Source organism: Carica papaya, chromosome 3 (genome assembly GCF_054855325.1).
Source record: "Carica papaya isolate Zhongbai chromosome 3, ASM5485532v1, whole genome shotgun sequence".
Classification (NCBI taxonomy): Eukaryota; Viridiplantae; Streptophyta; class Magnoliopsida; order Brassicales; family Caricaceae; genus Carica; species Carica papaya.
The window spans coordinates 5,002,065-5,016,036 of NC_142311.1; the positions used below are offsets into that span (position 1 = coordinate 5,002,065).

General features: G+C 34.3%; 2 protein-coding genes and 1 long non-coding RNA gene across 3 annotated transcripts; all 3 read left to right on the forward strand.

Moving 5' to 3' along the window:
- The first annotated feature begins 732 nt into the window (after positions 1-732).
- Positions 733-2,479, forward strand: LOC110815805 (1-aminocyclopropane-1-carboxylate oxidase homolog 1-like). The gene is made up of 3 exons (XM_022043755.2): positions 733-1,471; positions 1,573-1,894; positions 1,979-2,479. The coding sequence occupies exons 1-3, from the start codon at positions 882-884 to the stop codon at positions 2,225-2,227; spliced, it is 1,161 nt and encodes a 386-aa protein (XP_021899447.2). The 5' UTR covers positions 733-881; the 3' UTR covers positions 2,228-2,479.
- Positions 2,480-5,557: 3,078 nt separating this feature from the next.
- Positions 5,558-7,814, forward strand: LOC148266625 (uncharacterized). The gene is made up of 2 exons (XR_015817476.1): positions 5,558-5,798; positions 7,614-7,814. It is a non-coding gene; the product is annotated as an uncharacterized LOC148266625 (long non-coding RNA).
- A 3,520-nt stretch (positions 7,815-11,334) lies between these two features.
- Positions 11,335-12,915, forward strand: LOC110815924 (1-aminocyclopropane-1-carboxylate oxidase homolog 1-like). The gene is made up of 3 exons (XM_022043900.2): positions 11,335-12,014; positions 12,116-12,437; positions 12,515-12,915. The coding sequence occupies exons 1-3, from the start codon at positions 11,470-11,472 to the stop codon at positions 12,761-12,763; spliced, it is 1,116 nt and encodes a 371-aa protein (XP_021899592.1). The 5' UTR covers positions 11,335-11,469; the 3' UTR covers positions 12,764-12,915.
- The last annotated feature ends 1,057 nt before the right edge of the window (positions 12,916-13,972 follow it).

A 13,972-nucleotide genomic window follows, 5' to 3' on the forward strand; every position in this document is an offset into this window, starting at 1 on the left:
AATTATTTTTATTATTAATATATTATAATATTAATAATATATATATTTATATTGATAAATATAATTAATATATACTATTATATATTAATAAATATATTTTTAATTTTTTTTAAAAAAGGATAATCTATAAATTTGTACAGTACAAATTTTTTTTAAAAAGTTTGTACAAATTTAAGTTTAATCTTTACAAAGGCGAATCATGTGTGGGTCTGAATTCTATTGTCATCCCAATTTTGTGTTATTAAAATTTTGTTTTTAGAATAATTTTTGATAAAATTTATTTTTAACAAAAGTACAGTATTATTGTTTAATTAATTAAATTAAAATATTTAAAATAAAGATTAACAAAAAATTAATTTATTAATTATTTAAATAATATTAAGTTTTTCTAAGAAATTATTATAATAATTTAATATACTTATTGAATTTAGTATAAATATTAGTTTTAATTATTATTAATACTTAATTAGAAATAACAAGTATTTATATAATTTTATAATAACTATAGAAAGTTAACATATATTTCCAATTATTAAGAACATCATTTCTTTTCATAGATAAGTATTAATTTTCACATTATTAAGAACTAAGAACAAACTTGTTTTGCTTCCTGAAAAAGAAATCCTTTATATCCCATTCAGAGAAAATATCTGCTTCCAGAGACAGACGTGTGGACTCGCACATCCACACTCTGATCCGTTAATTTATATTTTTTTTATTTTAATTTTGATTCACGACGAGTGACGGCGAGTTGTTTTCATCTCAGAAATGACGTAACCTAGACTATGGAATGATTACTTTTCTCTTCTCTTGCATTAAGAAAAAAAATTTCTCTCTCCCTCGCTGCTGTATTATTATTTGATTAAATCTTGCAGAGACAGATGACAGAGACAGAGAAATCTCCTCTGCTCATTCCAAGTTCTACAACGGTGATCCTCGGGTGTAGTCGAGATAAGCCTGCAAGTCATGAATCCAATTATGATCGTAAAAGAGAATTAAAAGCTTTTGATGATTCAAAGGCTGGTGTGAAGGGATTAGTAGATTCTGGACTCAACAAAATCCCATTTATTTTCATTGATAACAAAGCCAACCTCAACTGCCACCACCCCACTAAATCACTTGATTCTTCGCAGTTGAGTATTCCAATCATAGACCTCAAACCCGTCGATCAACCTACACAGAGTATTGTTAACCAAATTCAAAGTGCTTGTGAGAAATGGGGTTTCTTTCAGATAGTCAATCATGGAATTCCGGAGAGTGTTTTGGATGGTATGATTGATGGGATACGCAGGTTTCACGAAGCAGACAGTGAGATCAAGAAACAGTATTACTCCCGCGATATGAGCAGAAAGGTGAGGTATTTCAGCAACTTTGATTTGTATGCAAAACAAGTAGCTAATTGGAGGGACACTCTTAGATGTCGCATGGCACCTTCCCCTCCTGAACCCCAAGAGATACCTCAACTCTGCAGGTACGTATAGATTACCCCTCATTTATCTAATCCCGTGTCAATTGGGTTTTAATTTTCTGATTTCTGATCTGGGTTCATCGGGACTTTCTGACCATTCGTAGAGAAACAATCATGGATTACTCAAAGCAAATAATGGAGTTAGGCTTTGGCATGTTTGAGTTGCTATCAATGGCCCTTGGACTTAACCCCAGCCAGTTGAAAAATAAGGGTTTTGCAGAGGGTCTCCTCCTCCTAGCTCACTACTATCCGCCCTGCCCCGAACCAGAATTAACCATGGGCACTAGCAGCCACTCTGACAGTAGCATCTTCACCATACTTTTGCAGGATCAAGTAGGTGGTTTACAAGTTCTTCATGAGAATAAATGGGTTGATGTTCCTCCTATACCTGGGGCTCTTGTGGTAAATCTCGGTGATCTTATGCAGGTAACTCTGTTAATTACTTATATATATATCATATCTAATCAATCATCAATTCCGATTCTCATCATTTTCTTTGTGTCTTTGCAGCTTGTTTCAAATGACAGATTCAAAAGTGTTAATCACAGAGTAATAGCTAAAAACAAAGGCCCAAGAATCTCTGTGGCGTCTTTTTTCGTGATGGAAGAGGATGGCTCAAGAGTTTTTGGGCCAATCAAGGAATTGCTGTCGGAAGACAACCCGCCAGTCTACAGAGAAGTCCCTCTTCAAGATTATTTGACACACTACAACTCCAAAGGGTTGGACGGGACATCTTCGCTCTCCGGGTTCAAGATATAATTACGCCTTTCACTGTGTATGTGGTGAATAGTTGGATTCCTATTACCTGGCAATCAAGCAAGAGAGACGTCATATGTATCTATGATGTTCAAACTCAGGCTGTGCTTGGAATAATTTCAGAAAAGTTATGAAATGTAGTTTGTATCTACCACTCGTCGGTTAATCCCCCATAATCAGGGTGCTAAAGGTGTTGTTCAATAAGCATGCGATTTCATTCTGGAAGAATAATAAACTAGTCGATTGGTTTATGAATCTTAAACTATTATATTACAAGTTTCACTCTGTTTAGAATCCTGAAAGAAAAATGAATAAAATGGAACTCCACAGTGGCCTTTTGGCTAAAAGACTTCCAACTAAAAGGATAAAAAGGGTAGTTATGAGGATTCCTGTTGGAGTTTTAGGCATTGCCTTTACGTCCCAAACAGGTTCCTGATTCTAGCCTTATTAGGAAAAGATTAGGACGTCTTATAGGTTCTTGGTGGAGTATTACAATGAGGAGCTAATTCTATAATACATATAATATATATATATATATATTTCAGCGAACATAATATATATAAACTAAATGTACATAATATATATATATACCTATGTTTACGCTATTTATACTTATACTATCAGATATATGCATATATATATATGTTAAAGCTTGAATATACAACATATGTTTATATTAGTTATAGTGGTTTCCATTAAATCCATATATATATATGGACATGTATATAATATGTATATATGTAACAGATGTGATATATCGAAGCTTGAGAATGTAATATAAATATATATATACAGACATATATACATTACAGGGTATGCAAAACTGAACTGGATTGAAAATGTGAGTTCAAGCTAAGCCATTTAGGGGAATTCCCTTCAATTAAATCGATTATCATACTAAAATGGGTTAAGTCGGTTTGCTTAGGAAAAAAAAAACCGGTTCACTTTTGATTCGTCAATCTAACCGATTAAAAATAAATATTTTTAACATCTATATTATAATTAATGTAATATATAATATATTCAAGCTAAATCCTTAATTCCCAAGCCTAATTTCTCCGGTCATCTACTCACCCTCTTAGCCTCTCCTTCCCGACGCACACACACACGCTCCTCCCTCACTCAGTCTTCTCCGGCGGCGACACCCACCCTCTCGAGTCTTGGCTCTTGCCTCACAGTCGAACGGGGCACCCTTCCTCACCCGTGTTCTTGGCTTTCGCCTTACTCAATCCTCCCTCACTCAGTCTTCACAGGCGCAAGTGGCACGACGGCATGGAGGACTCTAGCCACTTCCCTCTTGGCTTTAAAGCTCTCAACTCTCAGTCGAGCTAGAGTCCAGAAACTCTCTCGGCTCTCCACCTATCTACCACTTGAACCAGTCACCACTCACCAGAAGCTCGCATCTTGCGGGACCAGAGGCACTCCACCACCACTTGTAATTCAATGGATGGTCAAAATGGAAAATAAATAATTTTATCGACTGATATAAGCTGTGTGAATGAGAGAATGTTAAACTTGTGATCCATATCTTGTTATCTCCTTGGGACAACAAAAAATTTTCTATTGTTTTTAAATTATAAAGTTGCGTAAATAAGGGATAAGAGAAGAGGAATTTGAAATGCAGTTCAGTCATTCTTTCACGTGTTCAGAAGAAAAAAGTTTAATATAGGTTCTATTGAGAACAAGATATATCATTTTCTGAATGCTACAGAAGGTCAATCTTAATATGCTCGATCATTTTAGCACATGAAAATAAGGTGGTGGGTTTCCGTGGGAAAAATTTTGGGGAGGGCGAAAGAGAATGTATTTCTATTTGATTGAGTTTGGGCTCTAGTTTGATTATTCTTTAGTATAAAAAGTAGGATTGATTCATCAAATCTTATAACGACTGCTAAGTATGGATATGGGATGCATGTTACTAGATTTTGAATATTCACAGTTCATTTGAGAGTAAAATGATGAAAAAAGTTTTCATGTTAATGTGTATATTAAGGGAGGAAGATGCTAATAACAACTGAAAATTTCATCTTCTTTTTATGTATTTTTGGTTTTATTAGCTATAAGCAGAGGCAGTTATGTAGATATGTATGGACTTTCTTTTTTTGAACTGGTCGCTCATGGATAATTCACATGTTGTTAGAATTCTTTAGATAATACTTTGTAAGATAGGTCAGCTTTTTATTGTTGATGCTCTTACTTCTTACATCAATTTTTTATTTTTTATTTTAATTCTTTTGAACTTAGTGTATACATCTTGACTTGTCATTTTTGAACTGAGTGATAAATGACCAAAATATCACTCCAATTACTGGTAGGAGTTGTTATCACTTCTATCGTTTCGTGGTTTAATGGAACCATATTTCTTACTTGGCCATCATTGACTCTGGAACATATATATTTATTTTATTATTGCTCTAAGTTGATAATTTGCTATATGATATATGAATACTCAATTTGATATTATGTTTTCTCAATACTTGAAAAAAAAAAACTAATTGGTTCTTCTTTTAGCTATTAATGTGAATAAGCTAACAACGCGATGAAATCGATTAATACTTTTATTATTTAATATTTTTGTATACTAAACTATAACACCACATGTAAATTTTAAGTGTTAACTTATGAATTTAAATATAATTTATAGATTTAAATTTAATTAACTAATTTATATATAAATTAAATCATGTGTAAAATGAATAAAATTAAAATTTACCCCTAAAGATGCAAAAAAATAAAATTAGGAACTAAATTGAATAAAATTAAATTTATTTGGTAATTTTTGTAAATTTAAAAATTGATTTAGAGGCCAAAATATAAAAAAAAAAACCTCAAAATCTTGACCATTTTATAATTTCTAAAAAATGAGTCACCTGGGCTGGTGACATGACATCCAACCAATCAAAGAGAGCCACGTGGCGTTGACCCCACACATGTGATCATCCATGCAGACACCCATGGTAAGCAAATCGGACGGTCCTGACCATTTTGTGCAAATACAATGGTGAGATCGCGGTATTTAGATCCAACAGTGTGCAAACATGCAGAGGAAATGATGACGATCCAATGATCCACGTGTGAGATGCCAATTGGACGATCTGCATATATTTTAAGGTGATCCAACGGTCGTGTGATTGAACGATTCAGATCTAATAGTGAATTGCGATCTAACGATTGAGGAAATAGAATGACAAAATTACAATTTTACCATTAATAAATACCCATCTAACGGATCGCATGTGGTCACATGTGCAAGGCTTGTGTGGTCTAGATTTTTTGAGTGGTGGGTTTAAAAACTCATCCAAGCCACTCAACCCAGCCCAATCTAGAGAAGAAGAAAAAAAGAGAACAAAAGAAGAAAAAAAAAAGAAAGGAAGAAGAAGAGAAGAGAGGCCAAAGTACACCATTCTCGCCGGAAGAAAGGAGAAAAAAATGGGGAAAGGCGGCAGAGATTGCCGACGAAGGGACGACCGCCGAGAGAAGGGCTTTTCGCGGCCAACCAGTGCTGAAAATTGTAAAAATCCATCAGATTTTCCAATGACCCGCTACCCTAACACGTGATCAAATCGGCACTTTGGTGAGTAATTTGCTAGAGCTTTGTTTATCATTTTAATTAAATAAAATACTCTAGAGGTAACTTGCATGTAATAGAACATGCTTAAAGTTTAAATTAAATCAAAATCATGGCATGCATGCATGAAAAATCGCATACAACTTACGGGTTTATCACTGACCTGAGAAAAAAAAAATTTCTGCAGATTTTTTTCTCTAACTTTGGAAATATTTTTGGAGCTCAAATCATTTCGTAGGGACTTTTAAATTATAAGTATAATTAATAGGTAACCTGAGGCGTACATAATATAAATATTTATTAGATTTTGTTAACCGGATAAGAAGTTACAAGCTTGCAAATAGGGGTGGTGACTTGGGTTTAAAACCCATCTCAAAACCTATTCAGAGAGTTCAAATCGTCGAAAAAAGTCTCGAGAGTATCTATTTAGTTATTTTGATATTTTTATTATATTTTTAAACTCTTATTTGCTTGAATGAATTAATTGAATGCACGCATTATATTTATATAGTGTGTATATATATATATAAATTGCATGAAAGAAAATGTTTGAAGAAAAAAAATATAAAGAATGGGTTAAAAAAATAAGTGATAAAATAAAGTAGATGATGAAATAAATTAAAGACAGAGAAAAAAAAATTAGATTCAAGTTGCTAGATAAAAAAAATAGGTAATTAAGTTATAGATAAAAAAAAAATTAGAATTATGATAAGATTTTAAAATTGAAAAAAATAAAAATACTAATTAAGAATTGAAATATATATATATATATCTAAAATAAATAAATAAATAAAGATTAATAATAAATTAAATAATAATAATATAAGTAATATTAATAAAATAAAATAGTAATAATAATAATAATAATAATAATAATAATAATAAATATTAGCAAATATATATAATAATAAATCATAAAGAATTACATAAAGGAAACGAATATTAATAAATATATATATATATATATATATATAAACATAAATAATTAAATAAAAATTTCTAAAGTAGAATTTAGAGGGAATTAGTTAGAAAAAAAAGTGGAGAGTGATAAATGAAACTTCAATTGAAAATAAATAAATAAATAAAATACCAATTATAATTAGAATAGGAAGAAAAGAAAATAATACAAATATTTAGAAGAAGCCAAAATTTAGAGATAAGTCGTTTAAGATTAGTATGACTTAAATTCAGCAGTATGGTGAACCTTATCCTTGGGTGGATGGAAACCCTTAGAGATGTCATTGGGATGTGTGTTATATTATGAGTAACCTAACAACGGACTATTGTGATCAATGTATATTTTGGCTGTGTGAGTGATAGTGGGATCCTGATCTCATAATGGTACTAATTGAATAACATCCGTCCAATATCAAATCAAAAATTTAAAATTTTAATAACTTCAATTTGGTGATTATGTTGGGGCAAATCGGGAATCAGGGATACCCGCTGAGGAAGTACGAGTATCTCAATTTGACCGAAAACTTGTGAAAAATTCTATAGTGGTTTGAGGAAACAGTGAAATAAAATAGATTTAGAGAAATTTTGAAAAAAATGAGTTTAAGAGAATTTCGAGGGATAATACGTAAATTTATAAGAAAAATTTGAGAGATAGAATAGAGTTAGTGGAACAATGAGAGATGAGATAGAAAATGAAATACCTTTGCATTCCATAGTTTTCAAATAAAAACAAAAAGAAAAGTTTTACATATTTGATTGATTGTTTGATTTTATGTAGCATGCTCAGGGTGTAACTTATTTCTTATACTTACTAAGTGCATTAAAATTGCTCACCCTATTTAATTGCCATCATTCCAAATCAAGAGGATCCGGTTGTGGATCAAGAAGATCTCACCCCTGAACCGGATTAAGAAGTTGTATGAGCACCCGTGACAGAAATTATATTTTGTAACCGAACATGTATCCATTTTATTTTGACTCTATCATACGAATCTTATGTATTGTAAACAATGTTACAATGTAGTCAAAAGATAGATAATAAATATTTTGAAGTTATAAATATTATGTTAATTGTATTTCCGTTGCATGTTTAGTGTTTGACGACTGGAATCTCTTCATGGGAGAGCAGGGACATCACACAAACTTATATTATTATATATGGATATAACAAAACATTAAATTGTGATTTGACAAAATCATATACTTGTTTGCTAATGCCTGAAACTAGATCTGTAACACCGAAATTTTATTATTTTTATTTTTTAATTTATTTTAATTTATATTAGAATTTTAGTTTAATTTTTTAATATTTAATTTATAAGGTTTTAATTTAATTTAATTTAATTTAATAAAAATAATAATAATAATAATGATAAAATATTATAAAATTATTTTTGGGATTTAATTGAAATTGATTTTGGAAAAAATGAGTGAAAATTTAGATTATGGGGGTGTTTTTGAAAAGAAAATCAGAAACCGGGGGTCAAAACGTAATTTAGGAAAGTTGTGCCACATCAGCAGCTACGTCAACAGCCCAGTCAGTAGCCCCGGCCAACCAGAACACGCCGCGTTACAAGGAAGCTGACGTAGGAGGCCATGCCGGACGGAGCCACGTGGGCGATCCGCGTGCACGCGATCGAACAGTCCAGATCTCACGCGTGTGGACGGTCCAGATCTCACGCGCACGGACGGCCCAGATCTCACGCGTGCGGACGGCCCAGATTGAATCACGCACAGATGGTCCAGATTGCATTGCGATGGACGGCCCAGATTTATTCCCATTTTAATTGCGATCAGACGACCCAGATTAAATCGTGATGGACGACTGAGATTAAAAAGGGAAGGTTATAAATAACCTCACCCACACCCGACCCCAAACCCTAGCCGCCAGTACCCTCATCGGAGGAGAAGAACCAGTTACCGGAGAAGCCGGTCGCCGCCACCCGCTGCCGCACCAAAGGGTTTTTCGACCGCTAAACGTGGTAAATTTTCTCTCATTGGCTCATTTTTCGATGCTACACCTGCCTATGGCTAAATCGGAGCCAAACCACCGGCCAATCGGCCGGAAAATACCGTCGTAATCTAGCGGTGCCGCCGCGGCTTCCCTCGGTTTTTGCCTCCGATGAGGCCCTTTCCCATTCCCGTTCGATGCAATTTTTACACCACTGTGATCACCGTCCTTTTCTCTACAGGTTGACTGGAGCAAAACATCAAATTGTGACTCGCACCGGAGAAGCCGCCGCACCCGAGAGCTTCGACGCCGGTAAGTCTCGATTTTTCGTGATTTTTTGGCCCACCGAGGGCCCTAGGGTTGTTTTATCGCAGGAACCAATACAAGTTTGGCCAAATTCGGCCAAAAACGGCCAACCCGAGGCGGATCGCCGCCGCGGGCGGCGGTGCCATCGCCAGAGCACGGAGGCTCAATTCCGATATTGGTCGAAAAGGGGCCCTGGGTCTGATTTGAGGTTTTTTGGGACACGTGCAGGTACCGGTAGTGTGTTTCAGTTTCCTGGAGAAAATTCAGAGAATTTAGGGATAGCTTGTAGGCACATTGTAGAGCTGATTTCAGACCCCGAAACAAGTAAGGATTTCTCACCCTATTTTCTATCACGGTATTAAAGCTCAATAAATAATAAAACAGTATTTCATGAATTAATACATGTGTATAATTAATTAAGGTTACTAATGGAGCCCGAATCTTATGTATTTTCCGGTCAGTTCTTGTTTGATCTATTTTTCAGCTTTAAATGCAGTATGATATTTGATTTATTTATTTTATGGTTTCGTATGCATGAATCATGGTTTCTTTTATTATGGTTTGAATTATGGTGAACCCGATGTTGTGTTGTTTTGTTTGGTGTTCATTATTGGTTTACGTGTTTGTGTATGATTGGATAATTGAGACTAAGAAAAATGAAAAAAAATATTATGTGAATTGATAAATGGATAATGTGGACAGCCTGACTAGATATCCTGAGAGATGGTGGACGGACCGGATTCGTAGGGAACCCTACCGGGAACGTGGTCTCTCATATCGGACGGGGTATGGAGACCTTATGTGTTTTGGCGCCCATACCGGACGGGGTATAGGGACGGCCCGTTTCACCCTCATACCGGACGGGGTATGAGGACGACCAGTTTCACCCTCATACCGGACGAGGTATTGAAGTTCATGGTTTTGGCGCCCATACCGGACGGGGTATGGGGACGGCCATAGAATCAGATTATTAATGTTAATGGTTCACGTGTAGCAGGGACCCCCTATGGATCCCTACGGATACTAGTAGACTGATAAAAGAGAAAATTGTTGTCTGCTTATTGAAGTGTAAAAGTATAACATGTGTTATGTTACAAAGCGTATATGATTTTATGATGGTTATAACATTATTGTTTGCATATGTTATTTTCACGAATATCACCGAGGTAGGTAGACAGTAAAGCTTTTTATCATTAATAAATGAGTTTGTTATAAATTATGCTCCATTGGTCGTTTTTATTTTCTACAAACCTTTACTTCTGTGACAGTGAGATAGTGTGATGTCTTTACTAGGATAGTGTAGCTCATTTCTTACTTAACCATTTCAGATCAAGAAGATGTGGTTCCCGAGCCCGTTCTGCAGGAAGACAGCGAGTTAGATGCGTAAAGATTTTATAGTTCTATTTATAGTTTTTATTTCGAGTATTTCTTTTAATTAGCTTATTCTTTCATACGTTGAATACGTTTATGGTTATTGTGTAAGGGATGTTAATTAGAATTTTTATTTCGCTTCCGTATTTAAAATTTTTAATACATACATCTTCATTTAAATTTTTAGAACTGTTACAAGATCTATCAATCCTATTTCACAAAGTGAGCAAATGGAAGGTCAATGTCAACGGCAATTTGGATCAACATCTTGTACATCGTAACCATCTCCATCACAGTTAATAGGACAACATATTCATAATGATAGTCATTATAGTTTATAAAGGGTTTAAGAGACAACCATCAAGGACAAGGTTAATTGTTTAGGAATATTTTACTTCTTTAATGAAAATTGTGATAAAAATATTTTTTTTAATTATTTTAGTGCAGTATTTTGTGTTGATAATAAAATAAATAGAATTTTATCCCTACGAGATCACATAGATGTACGTGAAAAATATTCCAATCTAATTGTTGATAGTTTTAAACAAAAGTAGTGTCAATAGTTTAGATGGGATGGAAATATAAAATTGATCTCAATGTAGTTAGAAAAGCATTAGTTCAAATGATATAATCGAAGAAATGCCTTGTAAATTTGTTGAGGGATTAGGACTTCAGCTGCTCATGACAATTTCTGGTTGCAGGTTCATTATTATATCAAAAAGCACACACACACACACACACATATATATATATATTAAATTTGGAATGTAAATAAAGGATAAAAGAAGAGGAAAATTGTTTATACAATCCGCCTTAGTCTACCTTATTACCATCCCTAAATTTGTGCTAGTAGTTTACCGCACCATACGGAAATATCCACGCTATACTGAAAAGACACAGACGAGTGGACTCTTTTATCCACACTCTCATCCGTTAATATATTTTTTGTTCTATTAATTTTGATTCACCATGTGTGTCGGCGAGTTGTTTTCATCTCGCTGATGTTTAGTATTATTTTACATTAATTATTAAATCTTGCAGAGGCAGAGGACAGAGAAAGAGAAATCTCCTTCGCTCGTTCCAAGCTCTACAATGGTGTTACTCGGGTGTAGTGAAGACAAGCCTGCAAGTCATGAATCCGATTATGATTATAAAAGGGAGTTAAAAGCTTTTGATGATACGAAGGCTGGTGTGAAGGGATTAGTAGATGCCGGACTCAAAAACATCCCACCTATTTTCATCGATGAGAAAGCCATCCTCAACAACAACCACCCCACCAAATCACTTGATTCTTCCCAGTTGAGTATTCCAACCATAGATCTCAAAGCTGTCGATCAACCTACACAGAGTATTGTCGACCAGATTCAAAGTGCTTGTGAGAAATGGGGTTTCTTTCAGATAGTCAATCATGGAATTCCGGAGAGTGTTTTGGATGGTATGATTGATGGGATACGCAGGTTTCACGAAGCAGACAGTGAGATCAAGAAACAGTATTACTCCCGCGATATGAGCAGAAAGGTGAGGTATTTCAGCAACTTTGATTTGTATGCAAAACAAGTAGCTAATTGGAGGGACACTCTTAGATGTCGCATGGCACCTTCCCCTCCTGAACCCCAAGAGATACCTCAACTCTGCAGGTACGTATAGACTACCCCTCATTTATCTAATCCCGTGTCAATTGGGTTTTAATTTTTTGATTTCTGATCTGGGTTCATCGGGACTTTCTGACCATTTGTAGAGAAATAATCATGGATTACTCGAAGCAAATAATGGAGTTAGGCTTTGGCATGTTTGAGTTGCTATCAATGGCCCTTGGACTTAACCCCAGCCAGTTGAAAAATAAGGGTTTTGCAGAGGGTCTCCTCCTCCTAGCTCACTACTATCCGCCATGCCCTGAACCAGAATTAACCATGGGCACTAGCAGCCACTCTGACAGTAGCATCTTCACCATACTTTTGCAGGATCAAGTAGGTGGTCTACAGGTTCTTCATGAGAATAAATGGGTTGATGTTCCTCCTAGACCTGGGGCTCTTGTGGTAAATCTCGGTGATCTTATGCAGGTAACTCCGTTACTTACTTATATATATCTAATCAGTCATCAATTCCGATTCTCATCATTTTCTTTGTGTCTTTGCAGCTTGTTTCAAATGACAGATTCAAAAGTGTTAATCACAGAGTAATAGCTAAAAACAAAGGCCCAAGAATCTCTGTGGCGTGTTTTTTCGTAATGGAAGAGAATAGCTCAACAGTTTTCGGGCCAATGGAGGAGTTGTTGTCGGAAGACAACCCGCCAGTCTACAGAGAAGTCCCTCTTAAAGATTATTTGACACACTTCAACTCCAAAGGGCTTGACGGAACATCTTCGCTCTCCAGGTTCAAGGTATGATGAGGCTTCTCTCTCTGTATGTGGTGAATAGTTGGATTCCTATTACCTAGCAATCAAGCAAGAGAGAAGTTATATGTGTATCTATGATACTCAAACTTAGGTTGTGCTTGGAATAATTTCGTTAAGTTTATGAAACTTATTAGTATCTACCACTTCTTAATCCCCTAAAATCAGAGTAGAACATTCCATAAAATTGTTATCAATTGTATTTTGGTGCTCTTAAACTCTATAATTTTTAGCAGTTAGAATTTGGTTCAAAACTTCGATTCAAGTTACAAAATAAAGTATTAAAACATATAAAAATGTCGATAGGCGGACTTCTTGTGAGGATTAGAAGCATGCAATTTCATTCTTATCTTGTGCTGAGAGTAAAAGAAATGGAACTTCATCACTATGACATCACATGGATGGATATGAAAAACGTCTCAATTTTTATTGTTGAACAAAAACGAAAGTATAAGAACTTGGAAATTTGATCTCAATGTGGTTAGAAAAACATTAGTTCAAATGATTATAATAGATAAAATGCCTTTTAGATTTGTTAGGGATTAGGATTTCAGCAGTTCGTGGCAATTTCTTGTTGCAGGTTCATTATTATATATATATATATATTTATAAAAAACACACACACACACATATATATTTTAAATTTGGAATGTAAATAAATGATAGAAGAAGATGAAATTTGTTTGAGAGGTTTTCAATTTCTTGTTCCAACTTTGAATCAAGTCTCGCTGAAAGCTAATATCAAAACGAAGTCGAAGTAATTTCCTGTTTCCAATTATTATATCAAAAGCTAAACTATTATTACAGTCTTATAAATTAGAAGTTTATATTTTCAATTATCAATTCATTGCTCATGTTCTCAAATAAACAAAACTTTGGGGACGTGCGATTTGTGCTTTTAACTTGGAGTGAAAGTGATAAAAACACTGTAAGAATATATATATATATATATATAGTTTGTTTACATAGTATTTTGATATAGCAGAAATTATAAACAAATATTTTGACATAATGATGTTTGCATAACTTTTTTGCTATTATCTTTTGAGATAATTGTGTGTTTGAATACCAATTTTTGGGTGGTCTTCTCAAGGTGTTTTTTTGGCCAATCTTTGGCTCATGACAAAGAAAAAAGAACTAATCTCCAAATGGATACGCCTTAAATAACCACATACGGCTTTTATCCATAACATACTCAGTAAA

Excerpts from the sequence above, each read along its gene's own strand:
- LOC110815924 (XM_022043900.2), top strand. The coding sequence starts at position 11,470 with ATGGTGTTACTCGGGTGTAGTGAAGACAAGCCTGCAAGTCATGAATCC. Across the intron at positions 12,015-12,115 it reads GAGATACCTCAACTCTGCAG|AGAAATAATCATGGATTACT; the intron begins GTACGTATAGAC and ends GACCATTTGTAG. Across the intron at positions 12,438-12,514 it reads ATCTCGGTGATCTTATGCAG|CTTGTTTCAAATGACAGATT; the intron begins GTAACTCCGTTA and ends GTGTCTTTGCAG.
- LOC110815805 (XM_022043755.2), top strand. The coding sequence starts at position 882 with ATGACAGAGACAGAGAAATCTCCTCTGCTCATTCCAAGTTCTACAACG. Across the intron at positions 1,472-1,572 it reads GAGATACCTCAACTCTGCAG|AGAAACAATCATGGATTACT; the intron begins GTACGTATAGAT and ends GACCATTCGTAG. Across the intron at positions 1,895-1,978 it reads ATCTCGGTGATCTTATGCAG|CTTGTTTCAAATGACAGATT; the intron begins GTAACTCTGTTA and ends GTGTCTTTGCAG.